At 38.1% G+C, this 24,134-nt stretch overlaps 1 protein-coding gene across 1 annotated transcript in view; it reads right to left on the reverse strand.

Annotated features, from left to right (window-relative positions):
- vrk1 (VRK serine/threonine kinase 1) overlaps positions 1 to 24,134 on the reverse strand; it is an 81,942-nt gene that overhangs the window by 33,239 nt on the left and 24,569 nt on the right. The window contains exons 3-8 of the mRNA XM_072568261.1: positions 21,710 to 21,765; positions 14,737 to 14,806; positions 13,996 to 14,083; positions 10,155 to 10,263; positions 8,524 to 8,616; positions 6,276 to 6,408 (exon numbers count right to left, since the gene is read on the reverse strand). Of these exons, the coding sequence (XP_072424362.1) occupies positions 6,276 to 6,408; positions 8,524 to 8,616; positions 10,155 to 10,263; positions 13,996 to 14,083; positions 14,737 to 14,806; positions 21,710 to 21,765 (549 nt within the window). The remainder of the gene's footprint in view (positions 1 to 6,275; positions 6,409 to 8,523; positions 8,617 to 10,154; positions 10,264 to 13,995; positions 14,084 to 14,736; positions 14,807 to 21,709; positions 21,766 to 24,134) is intronic.

Below are 24,134 nucleotides of genomic sequence, written 5' to 3' on the forward strand. Positions count from 1 at the left end.
TCTTGTCTAGCACAAGCAGCCACAATTCCAGTCTTGTCCAGACCAGAACAAGCCAAAAACAGAACACATGGCAGCCAATTTTAGGATTTAACAGGATGTTGCAGTTGGGACTTTTTCCTAACACTTTGTCTGATGTTCACAGCCAGACTGTTCCAAAGCAGCCAGAGTCCCTTATGAACCCAAAGAAGTTTGCCAATATAAAGAAAGATAATTCTGCAAGATGTGTTATTCAAGTTGAAAAGGTTTTTTTTCTTAAATCTTGCATGTTCTGAATATAAAGGGACACCTTTCTGATCTGGCTCTTCAGCAAGGCCAAAGAATTTATTAAATAGATCGACTGGATATAAACCTCAAATCCTTATCAAGGGATTGTCATGGAATGCATCATTTAACATAATCAAATTGGAACCCTTAATTTTTTTTAATTTGAAAGCATAAATACCACATCAATTAAGATTAAACAGATTCTAACTTAATCTTTTAAGAATGAAACTGGGATCCACAATCATATAGCAATATGTTCGAAGTGGAATCTTTTTAACCATATGGAGATAAAATGGTAGCCCAATTAGCATGATTTAAAAAAGGCATGATAGTCATCTACAAACTTCAGTAATTATTTTAATAGTTACAGGTGTTTTCTTCAAATGCTGTGCCTCCTTACTTTTGATATCAATGCAATACAACAACCACTTGTATTATACACTGTCTTTAACATAATAAATCATGAAAGGCATATTTAACTTCAATTCATTTTGAAAAACTGACATCCTGCCATTAGGAGATATTTGAACAAACACTCTGTCAAACAGGTAGGTTCTAAGAGTGCTTTGAACAAGGAAAGCCAGAGGTTTTGAGAGAGACTTCCCAAGTTCACAACTTTGGTATCTGAAGATATAGTAGGAGGTGTAATAAAAATTAGAGATGTTCAAGAGGAAAGTAAAATGAACACATTCTGCAGAATTGTATGACTGAAGAAGATTACATGGATCTGGATCAGCAAGGCCATTGAAGATCCAAATGCAAGCACTGGAATTTCAATAGATATTAGTTGAGCAGGAGCCCAAGTAGGTCAGACAGAAATGAAACTTGGTGAGAGTTAAGATTCAGGAAAAGTTATGGACAGTAGAATATGAGAGACTGGCTGGGAGTGTAAATGTGGATGTAACAAAAGGATGAATGAGGGCTTCAATAGCAGAGGAGCTGAAGCAATGCATAGAAGTGGAAACAAGGGCCTCTGGTGATAGCTTGGCGAGGTGGTTAGATGCTCATTTCTGGGACAGAAATAGCATAAGTGTTGCCAATAGTCTAGATCTTTCTTAGACAGTTGCCGAAAAGAATGATGGAGCCATTGGCTAGGGATTAAGGTTCAAGTTGGGACCAAAGACAATAGTTTAAATGTTCTCAAATTTCAATTGAAGGAAACTCCTCCTACTTTGGTAATAGGATGGCAAGCAAGTAGTCAGATAATTTGCAAATAGCAGAGTTGTCAAGAGAAGTAATGTTAAGGTAAGCTACTGGTTAATTAAACCAGAGACATAATTAAACAACTCAAAGGAGAAGAAAATTCCACAGCTATGAACATTTTTAATGATGGCAGAAACATGGCACATCAGATCAATGGATAATGCTGATTCATTTGCATCAATTTTCAGCCATAAGTATTGAGTGGAAGATCCATCTCTGCCTCCTCCAGATGCCCTTCTCCAACCAACATATTTCCTTTCATGTGATATCAAGGAACAGCTGAAGACAAAGGATTCACAAAAGCAAAGAGTCCTGACAACATATGCATATATGAATTGGGAGGATAAGTAATTTATTCGATACCTTAGAAATGCTCCACAATTCAATAACGTCATGGTTGACTTGATTAATCCATATTGCTGGCTACTCCAATGACTTCTTAATTCTATTCTTGACCTCAATCCCATTCTCACCTGAGAAAATATTCCAAGACTGCTTTCATCACCTTGCGTGGAAGTGTGCTCCAAACAGAGGATGTTTGTCATGAATAAATTTCAAACAGACACTGTTTTTAAACATTGGCCTCCATTTCTAAATTCTCTCAATAGTAAGTATCCTTTCCTCATGCACCTGTCGAGACTTCCAGATACGTTGTAATGAAGTCACCTTGTACTTCTCCAAACTGCAGTAGATACAAATGTAGCCCGTCCAACCTACCCTCATAAGACAACTTGCCTACTCCAGGTATTCATCTAATAAATCTTTTCTGAAATGTTTCCAAAGCAATTACAACTTTCCTTATACAAGCACACCAATACTGTAAATACGTCAGTCATGGTTCACTAACATCCTCTGCAGCCGAAGTACAACCTCCCTACTTAGATATTCAATTATCCTTGTAATAAACTACAGCATTATTCTCGTTTTCCCAATTATTTGCTGTTCTCAACATTGATTCCTGAGACACACTATTTGTTACATCGAACTAAAAAAGGACCCATTTATGCCTATTTCTTTCAGCTAGCCAATCTTTTATCCATGGCAACATATTATCCCCAACACCGTGAACTCTTATTCTCTGCAATAAACTTTGATGTGGTATTTCATCAAAACCTTCTGGTACATGCTGGCAATAGTACTGAAGATTTATGCTCCAGAACTACATGCTTCCCTAGCAAAGCTGATCCAGTACAGCTACAAAATCAAAAGAATGCAGTTTAGAAATTAAAGTGGTTTAAGTGTAAAGGCTTGACTTTTTTTAAAAAGAGGCGATACGTTGGATGGGGAAGAAAAGTCACTGCAGCTGATTTTCTGACTGCCCAAAGAATGAAACTACACAAGAGCCCATCCAGCTACTGCAGGAGTATAGACTGTTCATTCATGAAGGCGGCTAAAAAAAAGGCAAGGATGAGAAGTGATAATTCACTGCTATCACAATCACGCAAACCATAACTTGCAACTGTCAGGCAACATCTAATTGCACAGATGCAAACATGGATTTCCAGACAAAATAAGCCTGGATTTAAAATGTGACAAAAGAACAGAAGACCTGAGAGTAGCAATTCAGCCCAACAGGCCTCCCCTACCAGTTGATATGATCATGGCTGATCTCAGCTTGGCAAAAGTGAGGACTGCAGATGCTGGAGATCAGAGTTGAGAGTGTGGTGTTGGAAAAGCACAGCAGGTCTGGCAGCATCCAAGGAGCAGGAGAATCAATGTTTCAGGCATAAGCCCTTCATCAGGAATTGCGCTGAGAGAAAAAATGGGAGGGGGTGGGGGGTGGGGGAGGTAGCTGGGAAAGTGATAGGTGGATGAAGGTGAGGGAGAAGGTGATAGGTCAGAGGGACGTTCCAGAGGGTGGTGCCGAGTTGGAGGCTTGAAACTGGGATAATGTGGAGGGAGGGGAAATGAGGAAGCTGTTGAAATCCACATTTATCTGTGTGGTTGCAGAGTCCCAAGGCAGAATGAGGTGTTCAACCACAGGGCGGTGGGCTTGGTGGGTGCGGGTGTCCCGAAGATGTTCTCTGAAATGATCCGCAAGGCGGCGTCCTGTCTCCCCAATGTAGAGGAGACCACACAGGATGCAAGGGTTGAACACTTCAACTCCCCCTCCCACTCTGTCAAGGACATGCAGTTCTTGGGCCTCCTCCACTGCCAAACCGTTATCACCCGACACCTGGAGGAGGAACACCTAATTCCACCTGCAACCACAGATAAATGAGGATTTCAACAGCTTCCTCATTTCCCCTCCCTCCACATTATCCCAGTTCCAAGCCTCCAATTCAGCACCACCCTCTGGAATGTCCATCACTGCCCCCTCTGACCTATCACCTTCTCCCTCACTTTCATCCACCTATCACTTTCCCAGCTACCTCCCCCACCACACCCCTCCCATTTTTTTCTCTCAGCGCAATTCCTGATGAAGGGCTTATGCCTGAAACATCGATTCACCTGCTCCTCGGATGCTGCCTGACCTGCTGTGCTTTTCCAGCACCACACTCTCGACTCTAATCTCAGCTTGGTCTCAGCTCCACTTTTGTCTGCTCTTTATACCATTTCGACCCATTATTCATTAAAAATCTATCTGTCTATCTCCTCCTTCCATTTACTCAATGTCTTGCATCTACCACATTCTAGGTAGTGAATTCCACAGATTCATGACTGTTCAATAGATTAGATTCCCTACAGTATGGAAACAGATCATTTGGCCCAACAAGTCCATACTGACCCTCCGAAGAGTAATCTACTCAGACCCATTCCCCTACCCTACATTTACCCCTGACTAATGCGCTTAACACTATGGGCAAATTAGCATGGCCAATTCACCTGACCTGCACATCTTTGAATTGTGGGAGGAAACTGGAGCACCTGAGGAAATCCATGCAGACACAGAATATGCAAACTCCACACAGTCGACTGAGATGGGAATTGAACCAGAGTCCTTGGTGCTGTGAGGCAACAGTGCTACCCACTGAGCCACTGTGCCACCTGAAGTAGTTTCTGCTCATCTGATTTAAATCTGCTATCCCTTAGCTTAAAACTATGACCCACCTCTATCGCTAGATGTGGAAATATCCTCTTGATGTCTCCTTTGTCAATCCCCTTTAGCATCTTACATACCTCAATTAGATTTCCTTTTCTTCTTCTGAAGTCCAGAGAACATCAGGCTAAACTGCTCAATCACTCTTAAGATAAACCCCTCACTTCTGGAATCAATCTTCCTCTGAACTGTTTCCATTGCAACTACATTCCTCATGTTTATGTACCAATATTGAATGTAATAATCCAGGTACAGTTTCAGTAATACCTTGTGTAATCTCAGCAACACTTCTCTACAGTTCTCTTCAGTTAGTGATGAATGTCAGAATTTAATTTCCCTTCCTTATTACCTGCCATACCTGCACACTGGTTTTCTATGATTCATGCACAAAGCCACCCAGATCTCTGTACCAAAGCATTCTGAAGTTTCTCTCCATTTAGATAATACGTTGCCTTGCTATTCCTCTGAGCAAAATGGAAAACCTCACTTATAGATGTTAAATCTCATCTGTCAATTTTTGGCCTATTGACCTAACCCACCCATGTCCATTTGTAAATTTATTTCATTGCAACTTGCCTCCCCACCTATTTTAGTGTGGTGTGCAAATCTGGCTGTAGTCCTTATGATTCTAGTATCCAAATCATCAACAGATTGTAAACATAGAAGGTCATGAGGAGCTAAACTTGTGGTACTTGTTTCTTCTTGCCAACCAGAAAAAAAACAGTGACAATGTACTAGAGAGAGATGCTGGGAATGAAGCAATAGTTTGCAAGGAAGATAGCATCAATGGTCGATTCTCTGGGGAGAGAGGCATTAACAACTGATCTGAAAGAAGGAAGCATGATTCAATGAATGAGTGTACTAAACATTATTAGTTAACATGAGAACTAGGAAGGGAGTTAGTAGTTAATAGCTAAATAGGAATAAGGTTGAGAAAACAAAATAAAAAGAGATGGACCTTACAACAAGACTATCTTCAAGCAAGCATGGGACATGAACTATAAAACTGTGTGGGGCAGGACTAGGGTTGATTAAAACAAACAACTAATTTTAATAAATGGTGGGCTCTGGAAATGCCATACTTCATTGATCTGGGCAGACAGCAATCACAGAAAATACATGAGACAACCCTACAAAGCAAAATGAGAGACACCCAAAACAGTACAGATATGGGCAGCACAGTGGCACAGTGGTTAGCACTGCTGCCTCACAGCGCCAGAGACCCGGGTTCAATTCCTGCCTCAGACAACTGTCCGTGTGGAGTTTACACATTTTCCCCGTGTCAGCGTGGGTTTCCTCTGGGTGCTCCAGTTTCCTCCCACAGTCCAAAAAATGTGCAGGTTAGATGAATTGGCATGCTAAATTGTCTGTAGTGTTAGGTGAATGGGGTAAATGTAGGAGAATGGGTCTGGGTGGGTTGCTCTTCGGAGGGTCGGTGTGGACTTGTTGGGCCGAAGGGCCTGTTTCCACACTGTCAGTAATCTAATCTAATCTCAAGCCAGTGACAGAAGACAACCATCTAATAAGCAACCTCACATAACTGGTCCATAACTTTTGAGAAGCAAAGAGATGATGCCTCCTCTAGAGAAATCAGGTAATGTGACAACTCAAACAAGGGTATTATCAAATCCCAGTTAGTTCCATTGCAAAACAATTTGGAATAAATAAGCCGTAACCAGATGAGTACTGGTAGCTCAGTACATGCTTCTGAATGAGCACGATGGTCCAAACATAATTAAATACATTCTCAAAACTTGTTCACACATACCTGCTCCTTTATGTGCATCAATACTTGTAAACTCAAGAGTACCATCATGGCAACGCTTTGGATCTTCTTTGTATTCTTTGTGTACTCCTTCTGGACAGTATCTATATGCAAGGCCATAATCAACTAAATATACCTAAGAAAGTTTAAATTACAAACAAAATAAGATTGGATACTGGACCATAAAATAGTCTAGCTAGATCACAAATCTTTGGGATCCCCAAGAAATCACTCTCACGCTAACTAACTAAATAACGAAGTTTGGAGCAGAGCAGAGTCAGAGATATTAACAAGTTGTTAAGACTTGATGAATAGAGATAGTTTAAAGAAAAAGTTATTTATTATTTTACCATATGTAAATATTCCGAGTATTTTATTTGCTTAAGTTCATTGCAATACTTTCCTTTCTTTCCCATATATTCAAGTTATGATCATGCCCAGGGCATATGCTGTAAGCATGACATTTAGTCACCTCCGTGACACAGTCATTCTTTACAAGTTCCTCTCAATGTACAACATAATTATGTGTAGAGTGTGGACGAAAGTACAAATATATACGTATTAAACAGCAGTTAGGAACAAAAATAATCAAGCTCCCAATAAATTAGCTGCTACGGTTGGCAAGGAATTTTGATGCATTATGCAAAACCGGAGCTTGTTTCCTCAGTGAATGGGATGCTGCATGGTGCTATTTTCCATTGATCCAACTGCTAGCTATGCTGGTTTTGACACACAAACATATCAGCCCACCCACCCAATTTTCTCCAGAGGACAGCAACAAGAAAACAATAAAACTTCAACTCTACAAATTGAAAATGATCTTAAAATACATTAGATAACCACAGCTTCATAAACGTGGAAACACATTAAAGAAAGATTGAAAATGTCTCAAAAAGCAGAGTTAACTTTGTGACTGCTTACTAAACACCTCTGTAGCTTAATGTTACTACTAAGCTGTAGTAACATTGAACTTGCCTCACGTAATAAAGAGTTTGCTGAACCAATACATTTAACTCCTGAAAAGCTTAAACTAGGTTAGTGCCTATGTAGACTATTTCAATGAACTAGAAGGAAGTGACTGACCTTCACCATTGGGATTAAAAAAATCCACTTTTGCCTGTACTTACTGCTTTTTTTCTCAGTATCAACAGAAGGGCTTAAGTCCTGAAAATATCAATTTCCATAGGGATCAATGATCGTTTCAGAATATAATAGTTTCCGTGGGTATTACAGGTCAGTGAAGAAGGAACCAGGTAATTTCCCAATTTTGTTGGAACTTTTAAACCCCAGCCATATCATGAGTTTGTTTTTTTTTGGGAAGAGTAATTTTCATTCATAAGTGAATGAAACATTTTAGAAAAACATAAATGCATACTGAGTTATTTGGACTGAACAAAATTGCCTGTGGTACAACACAAATCTACTAAGTATAATAGTGTATTATTGAAATAATTTTGGGATCTGTTAGTATGTAAAGCGGCTACGCTACCTTAGGGGTGAAACAATGAATCAGATAATTCTTACAGCGGATGAATTTTACCCATTGAGCTCTAATCCGGAACACATAGATATGCATTCTAGCGTATTCAATTTTTTTTCTAGAATTCTTCCAGTTCTGGTCAGGGCTTCACGTACTTAGCTTGCAGACAAAGATACAGACAAAAATGCTAAGTGACAAAATGTTTAAAGGCAGCTACTTATCTACCCTGATTAAAAAGAAGCTTCCAAACAAGATCACAGTTCCCTAGGGATCAACAAAGTCCAAAGAGAGACTTTATTATAGTCCAGGTCAATAACTTACAGGACACTTAAGCAGCATTCAATTCAATGATAGAAGGACAAATGAGTAAATTATCATTTTGATTTGCAGAAAGAATGAATGACCTTGCAAATATTCAGCCCATTTATACATCTGAAATATTGCATTGGCTCTGGATGTCCTGAGGTTGTCAATGACTTTTATAAACCAAAGGTGAGACAATAATTTCCCCCTGACATCAAGGGAGCTCTAATGCTCTGCCACTAACAATAACTAATAAAATCAAATTAGTTACGATCAAGAGATAATTCTTCAATGGCTGAACTAACACAACAACAGACCAATGTTCACTCAAACACAAAATAATTTTACTATTTGTTAGAAAATAACACATCTGGTGGTAAAGTTAGAAAAAAAGGCTAACTTCCCTTTGTTTTTACATACTTCAAACAATTCATGATTGCACTAAATAATAAGAAAAACAAAAAGAACCTCATTAGGATTCTTGTAACTGAGGAGAAGATTTGAAGCTTTGATGTCCCCATGCACGTACTCATGGTCATGGATGTATTCTAGAATGTCAATCTATCAAAAGAAAACAATAGAGTTAAACAGCAATAGAAAGGAATCATAAGGACCTGATAGCATTTTGGAAGAATTGTGCAAATGAAACAGTTTCATTCATGCAGTAGAATGTCTACACATGTACTTAAGTTGTATACCTGAAAGGTGAAACACTAAATTGTCTTGTTTATTTTATGAAGCCAACTTCTCAACACACAGAAGTCTTCCCCCATTGGTTTCACCTTTTTAAGGAAAATTTATGAAAATGGCATCTAGAATCTTAAATCATTCTGCATTTTAGAATTCAATGCAACTTGCACTCGTGATCAAACAGTCTTTGTGAAAGTCACTTCTCATCTCAGATTATTTTCTTTCTGCATATATTGTGGAAGTAGAACATGTTTGCTCCATACATATAGGAAGGTAGGAGGCCCTTTGAATAGGGGAGTCGTCTCAATCAGATTATAGCTCATCAGAAATCTGACAGTCCTGAAGTTTTTAACAAAAACAAAAGCACAATTTTTCAAATGTATGAATAATAACAAAAAGGAAAGATGATGTTTGAGACTGAGATTGGAAAAGCTGCAGTGCAGGTCAGTACTAGATGGAAAATAAAATATATGACAACTCGCAAACATGTGGACAGGAAGTTTTAGTATCCTTTATCACAAGCTTTCTTGAAACACAAAAGGCAATTGCAACAACAATCATTGTGTCAGCCTCATTTTACCTGGCAAACTCCAGGGGATGGTTAGAGTGAATCATAAACAATACCAGTTTGAAAAGACAATAACAGGAATGGCTAATCACACTGTTCAGCTTTATAATAACTTAGATTGTTATAAAATCATTAATAGTGTGAACAATTCATCCAAATCAACTCTCCAAGGCCTTGAATATCTAAATAGAAGCCCATGAGTCACATGCAGTGCTTGAACCTTAGCCATTTAGCCCAGGAGGGTCTAGTGAAAGTTTATTTTTGTCATAACACACATTACTGTGCAAGATGTTTTCAATTAGACAAAATTAATTTTAAACTATAGTCTACAGTGTAGCTTGCAGGGAATGCTTTTATGCAAATTTAATTACAGAAAATTAGATTTTAATTTAGAGTTGTGGTTGATGTTCTGTACTGCAATTATTCTTACATGGGCAAGAGACTCCATTGCAAGTGAATAAGTGGCCCATAAAGACAATGATTTGGAACCTCATGTCATACAAGTTTGTGATTAGTTTTCTTCTAAGCAAACTTAGTAGTCCTTTGCTGGAATACCTTTCTAAGTAGCCATTAGTATTTGGATTATCGTGGAAAAGACAGCCAACTGCAGCTTCCACACTGCTACTGAGGATGGGACCACCTCAACATTCACTAAATATTAAGTCTGAAACTAACAGGCTAAAAATCTTTATTTCAAAGTAACTATAGAACACAACACTTTGGAGTATTATATTGTACAAAGTGCCAATTTACTATCAAAGTATTCCTTATTGAATAAAGAAAGACTTAAAACAGATGTTGCCACAATACAACATTCCAGATAATTAACACTATAACTTACCAAGCGAAGACCCAACTGCAGCACAAATTTCTTTGGGAAAATCCTATGATTTTGCTCAAATATTTTCTGAAGATCAGATCCAAACCGATCCATCACCATAAATCTATAACTAAATTCAAAAGAGAAGTTCAATCTTAAATAATACATATCCAATATTCATTTGTGATTGGCATTTTTTGAAATAATTGAACCTGTTCAAATAATATGTTTCCAGATAAAATTTGAAGAATTGCGTTGCAATTTAAACTAAAATCTATTGTGCCACAGCAATGGTATTGAAGGACAATTAGCTCAAGTGGCTAGACAGGCAGTGTGTGGTTAAGAATTACACCAATAGCACAGATTCGACTCCCACTTTGGCTAAACTTTGCATCCTTGTTTGGCCTTGCTACAGAATGTTGCTCTTTAAAGTATATAATTAAGTGCCTGCCTCCAAATGAGAGATCTGCCCAGTCTCTCAGATAATGGTTAATTACCTACTTGATCAGTTGCATAAATAGGCAAATTGGCTTGTAAAAAGGACAGTAGCAAGACAGCATAAGGGAAAAAAAGGATACAATTGCAACAAAAATAAACAAGTGCATAAACTCAGCAGGTCTGACAGCATCTGCAGAGAGAAAGAAGAGTCAACAGTTTGGGTCTCATCACTCTTCTTCAGAACAGGATATATGATTTTCTTTTGGATTTTTATGCAAGAACCCAGATATCTAATGGTGCTTCACCAATATTTCCAAGCGCAATCTGGCAGATTCATAATATGTAAATTTGAAATAATGGAAAACAAGAGAGGGCATGCACATGGTGAGCCCTTATTCACACTGCAAGGATAATGTTTGCAGCCCCTATTTGAAAAAAAAGAGTTGCACTGAAAGCAACCAATGCTACGTTTAGGAAAGGATGGTTCACACAGAAACATAGCATCATACAGCAAAGTCAATCAATACTGAACGTAACAGCTTATTTAGTCTGAAACGTAAGTAATTGATAAGCGGCTGGAGGCTGTCACCAAAATGTAAGCTTTTTAATTTAAAAATATTTTCCTGAATTGCAGTCAGGTCCAGCTTTGTTGACTGCATTGTCGAATACCTTTAACGCTATTTAAATTCAGTCCTAAGATCTACTCAAAGATGACTGTGACCCCACTCCAAAATAAAACTCTTAAGCAAGTTGCCTGTAAATACTTGATAGGGGCCTGCAGTAGACCTTCTGTCATATTGTTAGGAATACCCATTACTTGGTTATGTGTTTTAGTATAGATTTAGATGTGGGAATCAAATGTTTTAACGACAGGAATTGGAGTAAATGAAATTAAAGTAAACTAAGAGGCTATTAGGTCTTAAAAGATCGGGCCCATGTTTGCTTAAGTTAACAATTAGAAACATGACCATAAAAAAATCCACCTAGCTTATTAGCCAAAGAGCTAGAGACAATATTTGCAATGCTTGCAAGAACCGCAGCCCAGAGAGATCCTTTTAATTTGGAATAAGACAAAATTAGTTTAAATGCATTCAGCGAAGTCTTCACTATTGCAAAACCAGTTTATAATGCCTTATTTGATCTGATGAAGCAAATTATGGATAATTAATCAAAGTTGGTTTGAGTAGCCAGCTCAGGGGGTTTCAATATGGAGAAGAATGATGCTAAGGGATGCACTCTGGTTTCAATTTATTTGAATATTTATTGGAAACATTAGCTGCAGCCCATGTGACTTTCAGCTTACTAAGACATAGTTGGAGTAACTTTTACTTAGGATACCTGCACTATAAACAAATATGATTCAAACTGTGAAATGCAGGTGAGGATTAACCTCCGTTTGAATGTTGTGAGGGAACAGACACCTGATGGTTGCCTAGTTTGAAGGCAGTAATTGAAACAGCTTAGCTTTCAAGTAGCCAGAATGAAAACAATTGTGCATCCAGTCTATTAAGACAAATTAAACTTTTGCCTTGAAGAATAGTTGGAACCAAGGGGAATTAAAGCTAACTTTCCAGAGGACTGCAGTGTACACAGGGGCTATTTTTCCCATAACTTTTAGATTGATAAATTCCATTAGTTCTCATGGGATGCAAGTAAATTTGAGTGCACAACATGGTGTACAAGTACATATTAGAAGTTAATTGTATTTGCTTTATATGTATATAATGAAGATTCTTTTGCTTAGAAAAAATAGTCTAGTGGCATTGAGCTACTGTTTAAATCAAGATGTTAAAATTTTCTTTTAAATGTTAACCATCCCTACTAGTATGCAACATGATGAAGGGCTTTTGCCCGAAACACCGATTTTCCTGCTCCTCAGATGCTGCCTGAACTGCTGTGCCTTTCCAGCAACACACTCCGACTGGTATGTAACATGACTTAACTGGGATGAGTCATTTTTGTCCAATAACTGAATAAATGTGACAAATCTGCCACTATTTATTTATCAACAGAGATAAATTAGAATAAAGGAAGAACAGATTTATAGTAACTATTCAACAAACTGCCACAGGACATGGTCATTTTCCCTGTGCTAATACTTAATTTAAATTACATTAAACCAAACAAAGTCCCCACCAGGAATTTTCTCTGTTGACCTGAGTGGAACAGGCTCAAGAGCCTGAACCATCCATTCCTGTTCCTATCTCCCGATCTATTAGGGTGTGTTGACCTATCCCAATCCTCAACTACCTTAGTAATATCTTATTAGCAACTAACCCCAGTTTTATATATATAATATTATATATTACCCAGTGTGGAAACAGGCCCTTCGGCCCAACCAGTCCACACCAACCCTCTGAAGAATTAGCCACACAGACCCATTTCCCTCTGACTAACTGATCTTACACTATGGCGCAATTTAGCATGGCCAATTCATTTAACGTGCACATTGTGGGAGGAAACCAGAGCAAACCCATGCAGACACGGGGAGAATGTGCAAACTCCACACAGACAGTCACCCAATGCTGGAATCGAATCTGGGACCCTGGTGCTGTGAGACAACAGTGGCAACCACTGAGTACCGTGCCGCCCACTATCTCCAAAGCCCTTTGAACATATACTGAAACAAAATAAAACATTTTAATGATCTCAAATTCAATTCAACAGGACACCACAGATTCGCAATTTAATCCATTTCTTTCAAATTTTAAGTTTGTATTACAAAGTATGTCACAATTGATTTGATTGGTTCCAATCAGTTTGGACAAGTATACAAGCAGTGCCCCTTGAAAAGCAATGCATGAGTGTGAGAAAATTTACATGAACATGCACCTTCCTGAACTATATTTAGCTTCTCAAACTGGAATCTGTAAAAATTTTCAACAGCAACTTTTATCCACATAACTCAACATAATGAAGTGGCCCAAGGCATTTCACAGGAGCATTATATAATGAAGTATGATATTTAGTCACACCAGGAAAAATTAGGTCAGGCAATCAAAAGCTTGGTCAAAGGTAACATTAAAAAAAAGTGATAAAAGGAGGAAAGCAAGGCATAGGAAGGAGCCTCAGCCTCAAGGGACAATGACTACTTTCCAGCAATTTGGAAAATAGTGTAGCAGTATGCAAGTTAGCCAGGAAGCAGGCTTTGTCAAAATTGGGAGCAAGATGTGCCACACAGTGGCCATTCACAGAAATTAATCTTATTTTATGATTGGAAGCAGCAGCAGTTAATAGTAAATGCTCTAAAGACAATAAAGCTTCAGTTTGAAACAACATGTGCTTTCAGCTTGATGGAGCTCCGAAGGCCACAAAATTGAAGAAAATCAATTCACTGCAAAAACTCTGGGGATTAATGCATAGTCTAGAGTCAAAATACACCTCCACTGACCTGCAATGCATGATAGTCTGCATACAAGCTTACCTGTTGCCTCCTTTATCATATAGTCCTGAGCCCCAATACTTGGGTACACCAAGATAATTTAATTTGCGGGATGCTATCCAGCTATGAACTGTGGAATGAAAATAAAGACAATCACAAAAAAAGTTTGGATACAATAATTTACATCAAATACATTATGACGCTATTATCCAAGCACAATCATACTTCTCATAACCTTGAACCGTCTTAGGAAAATATATTTTGGAGATAGATACAAAGTTATTTGACTAGAATAAGTCTGAGCAACAACAGCACTTTATACTAAATGCTTCAACTGCCAGTCTGTCAGCAATTATTATTGAAAAGATCAGCAACGGGCATCCATAGACAAGGAAGTGATCAATAGACAGCATGTTAGAACTTGGATATAGATGTATGTCATATTTTCAAATAAACCCAGCTGATGACTAAAGAAAATGCCATAGTTTCTGCGTTGCACTCAGAGTAGCACCAAAAGTTTTAAAATTACTATTTATGGACATGAGCAATTATTTAAACAAAACATTCACAAATACAGAATCAATGGGTACAGGATTAATGCAGTAAACCAAACAATCACCAGCAGTTCCACTAAATATGCAACGCTTATGTAATGAATATTTAGCGCTTTCAAACAAATCTATTGTCATAGATCCAATTTGTTCACAGGTTAGGTTTAGGAAGGTCAGATACTTCCACACTACATGACAAATGATTTTTCACATGCAATATACTTGAACTCACTTAGATCTGGTTTTGCTGCTCTCATATAAAACTTGAGTTCTGAAAAAAGTGGCCCATTGGTGCTGGGTTCCTAAAAACAGAAGAGACACACATTAGGATTCTATAAACTGTGTATGATTGAAATCATAATATTTTGTACATTTCAATAATAATCCAGAGACATTCAGTCAAATCATCAGGGTTCAGAAAATATTTAAGGATGTTGTCAGGGTTGGAGGATTTAAACTACAGGGAGAGGCTGAAAAGGCTGGGGCTGTTTTTACTGGAGCATCGGAGGCTGAGGGGTGACCTTAACTAGATTTATAAAATCATGAGGGGCATGGATATGGCAAATAGAGAAGGTCTTTTCCCTGGGTGGAGGAGTCCAGAACTAGAGGGCATAGGGTGAGAGATGAAAGATATAAAAGAGATCTAAGGGGCAACCTTTTCATGCAAAGGGTGGTGTATGTATGGAATAAGCTGCCAGAGAAAGTGTTGGAGGCTGATACAATTGCAACATTTAAAAGGCATCTGGATGGGTATATGAATGGTTAGAGTTTGAAGGGATATGGGCCAGTTGCTGGCAAGTGGGACTAGATTAGGTTGGGATATCTGGTAGGCATGGACGAGTTGGACCGAAGGGTCTGTTTCCGTGCTGTACATCTCCATGACTCTGAGTTTAATCAATGAGATGGATGTTTTAGACAATCGCAGAGCTTAGGACTTTGGCATACCTATGAGTGATTACTCAATTTATTGTTTAAAATTAGGGATACTAGAGAGCCCAGAATTCAAGGATAGCAAAAATCTCAGCAACTGATATGGCTGAAAGAGAATGGAGATAAGAAGGTAGGATTAGAAAATAAAAACGAGAAATATAAATTGAGCATTGCTTAACCATGAACTTCTGTAGGTCAGCAAGCACAAGTCAGATAGATGACCAAGAATTATTGCAAGTTAGGAAACAAAGATTTAGATGACATCAAGTTTATGGTGGGTTGAATGTAGAAGATAGGTCAGTTGTACACAGAACCAGTCAAGTCTCCAGGCAACAAAGACATGGTGTTAGTAGATGAGTGGAGACCAAGTTGGATAATGGTGAAAACAGATAGTTCGCATCATGGTGCATATATATTGTATACAGTTCACTGCAGGATCAAGTATTACCTCAATCAAGCAAACAGCCCGGTTCAGTCACAGACCCAATTGCCAAGGAGAAAGGCAGTCAGTGGTAGGCGCTGGACATTTGAAAGGGAGATTGACACACTGAATACAGGCTTCAGTCTTCCCAAATATTGAAGTGTTTACTTGGAGGAAATGTCCACTCAGTGTAGTGACTTGCATAAAGCAATGCGACAGAGAGTCAGAGGACAATCGAGACATAATGATGAGATAGGGTTGACCAGCATAGAGTGAAAATGGATGGTATGAACTTGCTATGAAGGAACTACACATACATGAGATATAGGAATGGGACAAGGTTAGTGCCTTGAAGAATCGAAAAACAACCACAAGGAATTCGGAAGATAAGCTATTGTAGCTATGGCAAAAATTGATATATAAGAAATGGAATCACAAGTGTACAATTTAACCCAATTCAGAGATGAAAGAAAGGCAATAGAGGGGAGGGGAATCGTTAACCATGCCAAAGGTTATAGACAAAGGGGATGAAAGAATGGATTTACTGACAGCAAAGCTATTTAAGATGTAATTTTGACTTTGGTAAGAGCTCATTCGGCTATAACAAAGGTGGAGGCTTGCTTGGAGGTATTAAAGAGTACAGAAAATCATAAACATACATTTGAGAAGTTTCAGGAATGGAAGTTGGGTCATCAGCAGTAAGGATAAGGGCAAGGAGGTTTGTCTCATTAACGACTCATCTCAGACAAGGTGAGCATGGAGGGTTCCAGAGAAACCACATAGAAACAACAAAAATGTCAGCGATAGGCAGCAGTGATTTGGGGCTTTAGCCTGGTGATGGTGGTGAGGAGGTGAACCAGCACAGACAGTTGAAGTGTTTTAAGTAGCTATTCGTCCAACAAAGTTATGAGTATCTCACGTTAGTTGTTGCAGGCAAGGGCCAATGAAATAGGGGAGCAGTGTTCAAGGTTGTACACACTAGAGAACAGAGGCTGATACTTGTTTTCCAGAATGATCAGAAATCATTCACTTTTGGCAGATAAGAGCAGAATCTGACGGTGCTTTACGTGGTCCAGCCAGATCCAGGTGGCGACAGGATTAAACCAGCTGAAAGCCAAAGTCATTCAAGTCTGTATTCAGTGAACTTAAACGATTTGAAATAAGCAATCAGTGAGATGGCCAGTGTGACAGTAACTGTCTTGAAGGAGATTAGGACATTAAATATGGAAGTGAGTAGATCAGGAGATGCAGAAATGTAGTAAATGAACAGCCAAAGATAAATAATTATAACTTTGAAAATGCAGTGGTAAATGAATTGAAGAGCGTTTTATCCATTTCCAAATATTATCTGACATAAAATTTTAAAGGTAAAATTGGTGCTGATATTATAATTGATGAATGATAAAGTGGCTATGGTGCCATTACAGCAATCCATTTGATGAGGCCCAGAAGAATTGCACAGCTTAACAAACCAGATGATTTCTACTACCACACTACTCAGAAAAACAACCAAAAGGATTTATATTTCACAAAACAACTTTCTAAAAAACATTCACTGGAAGAGATTTTAGCATTAGTTTTAAATGACCATTTTGCTAAGTTATAAAAGCGATGTGTCTAATTTTCAAACCCAGCCTTATCAGAACACTTTGTATCTGATTTGACAGGAATTACAAAATGTCCTACCAGCACATTTTTAAACAACTCCTAACCAAACAGGTAAAAACAACAGAATAGCATCATTTAGTCAAAAATATTGTCTCAATGCTAATTCAATGGGTTAGAAGTCAATTGAGGCATTAAAGACAGGAATGCCCAAGAGAAAATTAATCAAGTCAAAGTAACAACTGTTTATTTTCTTCACCAAGGAAAAATTGCTTTAGCATATGAAGCAATGGTAAAAATATACATAGGATCAGAATGATTACAGCATTAGAGAACATTCTACCTATGTTGGCTGTCTGTCAAAGTATTTTGCCTCGTGGGACTTTGCTACCTTCATCGCATAGCCAATTTTAGGTTTCAATAATGATCTAATTCTCTTTTGAAAGCCTCAGTTAACCCTGCCTTCACATTCTGAAGCAGTGCATTCAGGTCATAACCACATCACAAAATGTTTTAACTGTATCCGATTACCAATTCTGCCAACTACCTTACAATCTGTACCATCTGCTTCTCAATCACTATGACAGAGAATAGTTTCTTTTTAAGCCCCCATGTATTTTTGTCCAGACCCCTCATGAGTGAATATCTATGAAATTTTCTCTGAACATTCATCTTGAAAGAGAACGGTCCCAGCTTCTCCAATCTATCAATCAAGTTCCTCATGCCTGAAACTAGTACTCGAGTTGAAGACATACAATTGTTTCTAAAAGATTAACATAACTTGTTTACTTTTCCACTTTATCCCCATGTTTAAATCATGGGATCATCTAACTTTTATCAACCACTCTTTACCTGCCTTGCCACCTCCAATTATTTGGGTACATTATTTGTAGTTCTTCTGCTCCTGCATCCTCTTTAGAATTGTCCCTCTCATTGTACACTGTCTCGCCATACTCTTCCAACCAAAAAAAAATCATTTTGCACTGCTCTGCTCTAAATTTTATCTTCAAGATGTTCAGCCATTCCACTAAGGTATGTTCTTTTGAAGTTTCTCTCAGTTTACAGCAATTCTAAATTTTGCACCATGTCCAAATTTAGAAATTGTGCCCTATACAAAGTTAGCTAATTAATGATGATTAAAGGAAAGCAAGGTTACAATACAGATTCTTGGAAATGAATGAAGTTGGGGGAAGAGGCAGAAGCTCACTGTGGAATCAGGAGCAAGGGAGATTGAGGACTAAGGGGAGAAGTGAAGACCATGGCCTCCTTTTCTTTCTGCCCTCTGTTTTCCCTCTTTAACAGATGCTGGCACTAAACCTTAATAAAAGATTCCCAAGTACAGGGGAGCCAACCATAAAAAAAATACATTTGCAAACATCACATGATCCAATGTCATCAATGCAACATCACAGTCTGATACTACTTGTCCAAATTTCCTAAATAACGACAACAGAACAGATAATCGCACTCACTGTATTAACGATCTGCTAAAAACTCTAAGAGCCAGCCCTGGCATTTCAAACATTTAGTAGAGACGGAATCTTCTGATGGGCAATTTCCCTGGCTTTACCAGCCACGTGCTTTAACCCTACAACAACTGTCTCAAACCAAAAGAGAAAATGCTGGAAAATCTCAGCAGGTCTGGCAGCATCTGTAAGGAGAGAAAAGAGCTGACGTTTCAAATCTAACTGACCCTTTGTCAGATCTCATGACAAAGGGTCAGTTAGACTTGAAACGTCAGCTCTTTTCTCTCCTTACAGATGCTGCCAGACCTGCTGAGATTTTCCAGTATTTTCTCTTTTGGTTTCAGATTCCAGCATCTGCAGTAATTTGCTTTTAACAACTGTCTTACCCTTCTGCCCTACACAAGCTGCTACAGCAATAGATTCTACCAGGCCAACCCCCTCTCAATATTAAATAATCATGGGATGAAAATGAACTAAGTAACTCATCCAAAAGAAAATTAACTGAAATCACATTGTGCTTGCAGGGTTCTAAGCATTAGGGACAATCCAGAGAAAAGTAAGGAAAAAAAAACTAAGAATTGATGCAGGAGATGGCCAATCCCAGACTATTTCTCATGTTAAACTGTACAGTTAGCATTCAGAAAATAATGATTCCTGCATGCGTGAACCAAGCCTCTGAGATGACCTTAACTTAGACTTCATCGTGAAGCAAAACAAAGAAAAAGAAACAATCTTTACACTAATATTTATTTGGTAGCAGCCCAATCTTATGGGTGCTGGTTTATAAACAAGAGCTGTTCATTGAGCCAGCACAGCAATGCAGTTCAAGGTTGATAAAACAGTCCTGAGGCAGGCAGGTGGAAAGCAGAGGCACAATGGTAGCCAATAGTGTAGGGGTTCCTGCTTCTCTTTTAGTGCAAGTCCTACATTATGTGGGATTACTGAAAGAAAAAATTACAGCAAAATTCTAAGCAGCCTTGTTTTTTTTTTCAAAATGTCCGTTTCACATTATCACAATCACAACTGATGAATTCTATCCTTGAGTTGTACAAATCAAATAAATGGATAGACAGATACATAATCCAGCCTTGCATGGATTATATTCTCCATGATACAGCCTGCCAAATCCAGGGAGTAAACTCGCACAAAATTCAAGTATTACCCAATTTGAAAGACAAATCTACTCATTTTCAGACCAGGTCTTAAAGCTTCAAATCTTAAACTTTTTTAAAAAGAGGACACTTTTCTGCGGTTCCACTGTCAAAAATCAGTTTTTCTCAAAGCAATCTGGATTGTTCAGGTTAACTAGTAACCAGATGTTTGATACAAGCAGAACATTCTTCTGAAGAACATACAGCATTTGTCAAGGCATACTACAGTGCAATATAGATCCAATTAAGTCAAATATAATTCATAAAATTCTAGATTCACAGAACACATTTACTAATAAATACAACCAGGGAAAGTTTACACATGTCCCAACGTAGGGGAGCGTTAAATTCTCTCTTTTCCTCATTGAACCTTTGTGGCATGGAAAGAGAAGTGAAACTCAACAGGTCAGACTTTTTTTCACTCATTCACAGGATGAGAGCGCCGCTGTCTAGGCCAGAATTTATCGCCCATTTCTAATTGCCCAGAGGGCAGCTGAGAGTCAAACACATTGCAGTGGGTCTGGAGTCACATGTAGGCCAGACCAGATAAGGGTGGCAGTTTCCTTCCCTAAAAGGACATCAATGAACTAGATGAGTTTTTGATTTACAACAACTGACAATGGATTCATGGTCATCATTAGACTCAATTTCAGATTATTTTTATTGAATTCAAATTCCACCATCTGCCGTGGCAGGATTCAGACCCAGGTCCCCATAACATTATCTGGGTCTCTGGATTAACAGTCCAACGATAATGACACGAGGTCATTGCCTTCCCTTAATGTTGGTTGTTTTTCCTCTCTCTCCACAGATGCTGCTAGACTTGCTGAATTTCACCAGCAATTTCTGTTTTTTTTCAGATTTCCAGCATTTGCACTATTTTGCTTTTCGGTCTTTCTGACAATTGACCCATAAAGTTTGGAGTACCCCTCAACATATAGTGCTGGGCTTTGGAATGCTCCAGTTTGAAACACTGATTGAAAGCTCTTTCTACAGAAATGCCAACAAATTATTGGTAGACTAAATTGCACTTCTAGCCAATTTGATGACCTTTCAGCAGCAGCTGACATTTGTCTCATGCACGCCTCTGGGATCACTTCATACAGAAGAGCTTTGAGTTACAGAGCAGCTCGTAATGAACCATGTCAAAAAGTTATACATCTCTACACAGATGTTCTTCACAATACAAATTCCAGGAGACAGACAGCAAACTTTTCCCATCAAGTGGCCCGAGAAGAGCATGCAATGGCACTGAGAATTTGCATGTATGTGAATGATGTAACAGGAAAGATCTTTCTCACCAACATCCAAGCTAAATCGCGGTGCTTGTTTGACAACTCTGGCCAGGAGGTGTACTACCAAACATGTCTTTTGACAGTCTACTTTGGGAACCTTTCAACAGAATCAACCATTTACCTTTCCTTCAGGGTCTCAAAGATGTTGTGTGCAGCCCAGTGCCTGGAGGTCAGTTTAGTTTTCTGCACATATTTTCCCACGAGGCATGGCTTGGCATGGTCTAACTAAACACAGCATTTGACAGCCTCAAGAAGAAATGACAGAAGTTAAGCATACTAGTGCATTTCAATATAATTCACATGTCAGCATATAAGGTGCAAGTGTGCTTGTACTTACCACTTTAATGACATATGAGGCACAATTTCCAACTGCTTTGTCAGAATTTTCATCAGCTAAAAACAAAACAAAGTTGAAATATAGACCTAATTACAGTCAACTGGAATATCAGTTCCGTAATTTCATTAAAACGTGGCTCAATCACACCTAACAGAAAAGTTAAAGATAATATTGGACTTAAAAGGCTTATTAGAATAACAAGAGTAGTAAGAGGATTCCAGAGTCAATACATAACCAATAAGTACACAGGAAGAGAAACTTGAATATGCAATAGACCAGCAATAGCGAGAACCAGATTATTAAAGCTTCCACAGGTATGAAAAAGGGAAGAAACTAGTAAAAACTGATGTGAAACCTTAGAAGCAGGGTAAGGAAACATTTTCATGGGGAAAGAGGGAACAGAACAGATGTCAGAAGAATGTTTTTTTCTATCTTTATAACAGAAGACAAAAATCTGGAAAGAGGGAAAAACAAGTAGCAGGAATACTTAGCAGTAGTAAATCAATAGTATGAAACAAATTGATAAATTGCTAAAAACTGATAAATCCCCTTGCCTTGAAGACCCATAAACTAGGGCTTTAAGAAACATTGTTACAGGGATAGCGAATACATTTGATCTTTCAGAAATCAAGGTCCTAGAGTGCTGTCTGGGAATTGATAAAAAGGAAACTTGTTATTCAAAAAGAGGATAGAGAGAAACAAAAGGGAAACAACGGATCAATTAGCCTGATAATAGTAATCGGAAAACTGATATCACTGGGTGAACTCAACATGTATTTATGAAAGGGAAATCATGCTCGACAAAATCTGTTTTAGAGCTATGAGGCTTTAACTAGCAAGATAGTGAATGTAACATACTTGAGATTCTCAAAAAAGCATTCAGTAAAGCAATACACAAATGGTCATATTCAAAGTAGAGCACAGGAGATTAGCACGATTACATGTAGATAGAAACCAGGGAATATAATTAAGGTGGTCATTTTCAAGTTGGTGGATGACTAGTGAAGTGCCACAAGGATCACATATTCTAAGTATTTGAGACCGAAAACATTCTAATTGCTAATGAGGAAACAGGATACAATGCTGTGATACAAATTTAGTTGAAAAAGAAAGCTGTTGAGACACAAAGAAGTTGCAAAAGAATAATGGGATTAAGTGAGCATGAAAGAAAATAGAAATGCAGAGGAGTGAAGTCACCAACTTTGGTAGGAATAACTAACTATATTTTTAAATGGAGAAACATTGTAAAATATTGGTTCTCTACACAAGAATCAAAATTAATATACAGCTAGAGCTTGGAATAGAAGAGCAGAAAATATATTTACCTTTATTGCCAAGGAATTGTGCATTTGAGTAAAGACATCTTACGGCAATTATATTGGCCAGAGGGCCTACTCATCTTCAAATTTCTTATATTCTTACAACCCATTCCAAATCTAAATAATTTCACACATTACATTATAGCATGTTAATTATCATACCCTGTGGAACAAGTGACTACTATTTGGGAGAAGGGAAAGAGAAAGTTCAATTATTGCCAAGTCAGCTTGAAGGTCCCAGGATTGCTAAGTCTGGCTTAAACAGTGGTGCAGCATCCAAGGAGCAGGAAAATCAATGTTTCAGGCAAAAGCCCTTCATCAGGAATGACAGATCTAAAGGATATTAGGCTCCTGTAGCAGATTTGGTAACTAATATTCATGTCAATGTCTCAAGAAGTAGGATGGCATGACCAAACAAACTAGAGAAATCCAGTTAACACTGTAGCTGAAGCAATTTTTACAGTCTCTTAAAATAACACACGTATATTTTATAGTATTTTGTTTAACGAGAATGGGAAAACATTCCCCAAAACCATGAAACAAAATGATTTGACTCAAACTCATTCTGGCCATTTTTCCAACATTTAGACTTTTATTAGTCATCTGAATTTAGAGGAATTACAAAGGGAATCAACATGCAAATTACACATGTATGATGCAACATGAGAAAAGGAACAAATTATTTATTCAGACTTGGACTTCCTACATTCCCAGTGGAAAATACTTAACCCCATCTTATTGGATGACAGTGACCATATGCACTAGGCTGTGGCAAATCAACAACAACAGCATAAACAGATGTGACAACAATAACAACTTTTAGTCTGTTCCACACTATCAGAGTGAATAATCGTCACTTGGCTCTGTAAGATTAGCAAATTGTATTATCGAGCTGCAGCATGCAGAATGCAATATACAAATAGCTATGCCTTGAAATTTGACTTGCATCTCATTTTATACATCGACCATTTACTGATGCTTTCAATTTCGTAGAAATCTGGCTTTCTGTAATCAGGAAAGAAGGTTGACAAGTTCTTTCAGACCTTTTCATAAAGTACATACAAAAGATTGGAAGAATGTTGCTAAACTTGAAAGGGTTCAGAAAA

The sequence above is a fragment of the Chiloscyllium punctatum genome, chromosome 4, assembly GCF_047496795.1.
Source record: "Chiloscyllium punctatum isolate Juve2018m chromosome 4, sChiPun1.3, whole genome shotgun sequence".
Lineage (NCBI taxonomy): Eukaryota > Metazoa > Chordata > Chondrichthyes > Orectolobiformes > Hemiscylliidae > Chiloscyllium > Chiloscyllium punctatum.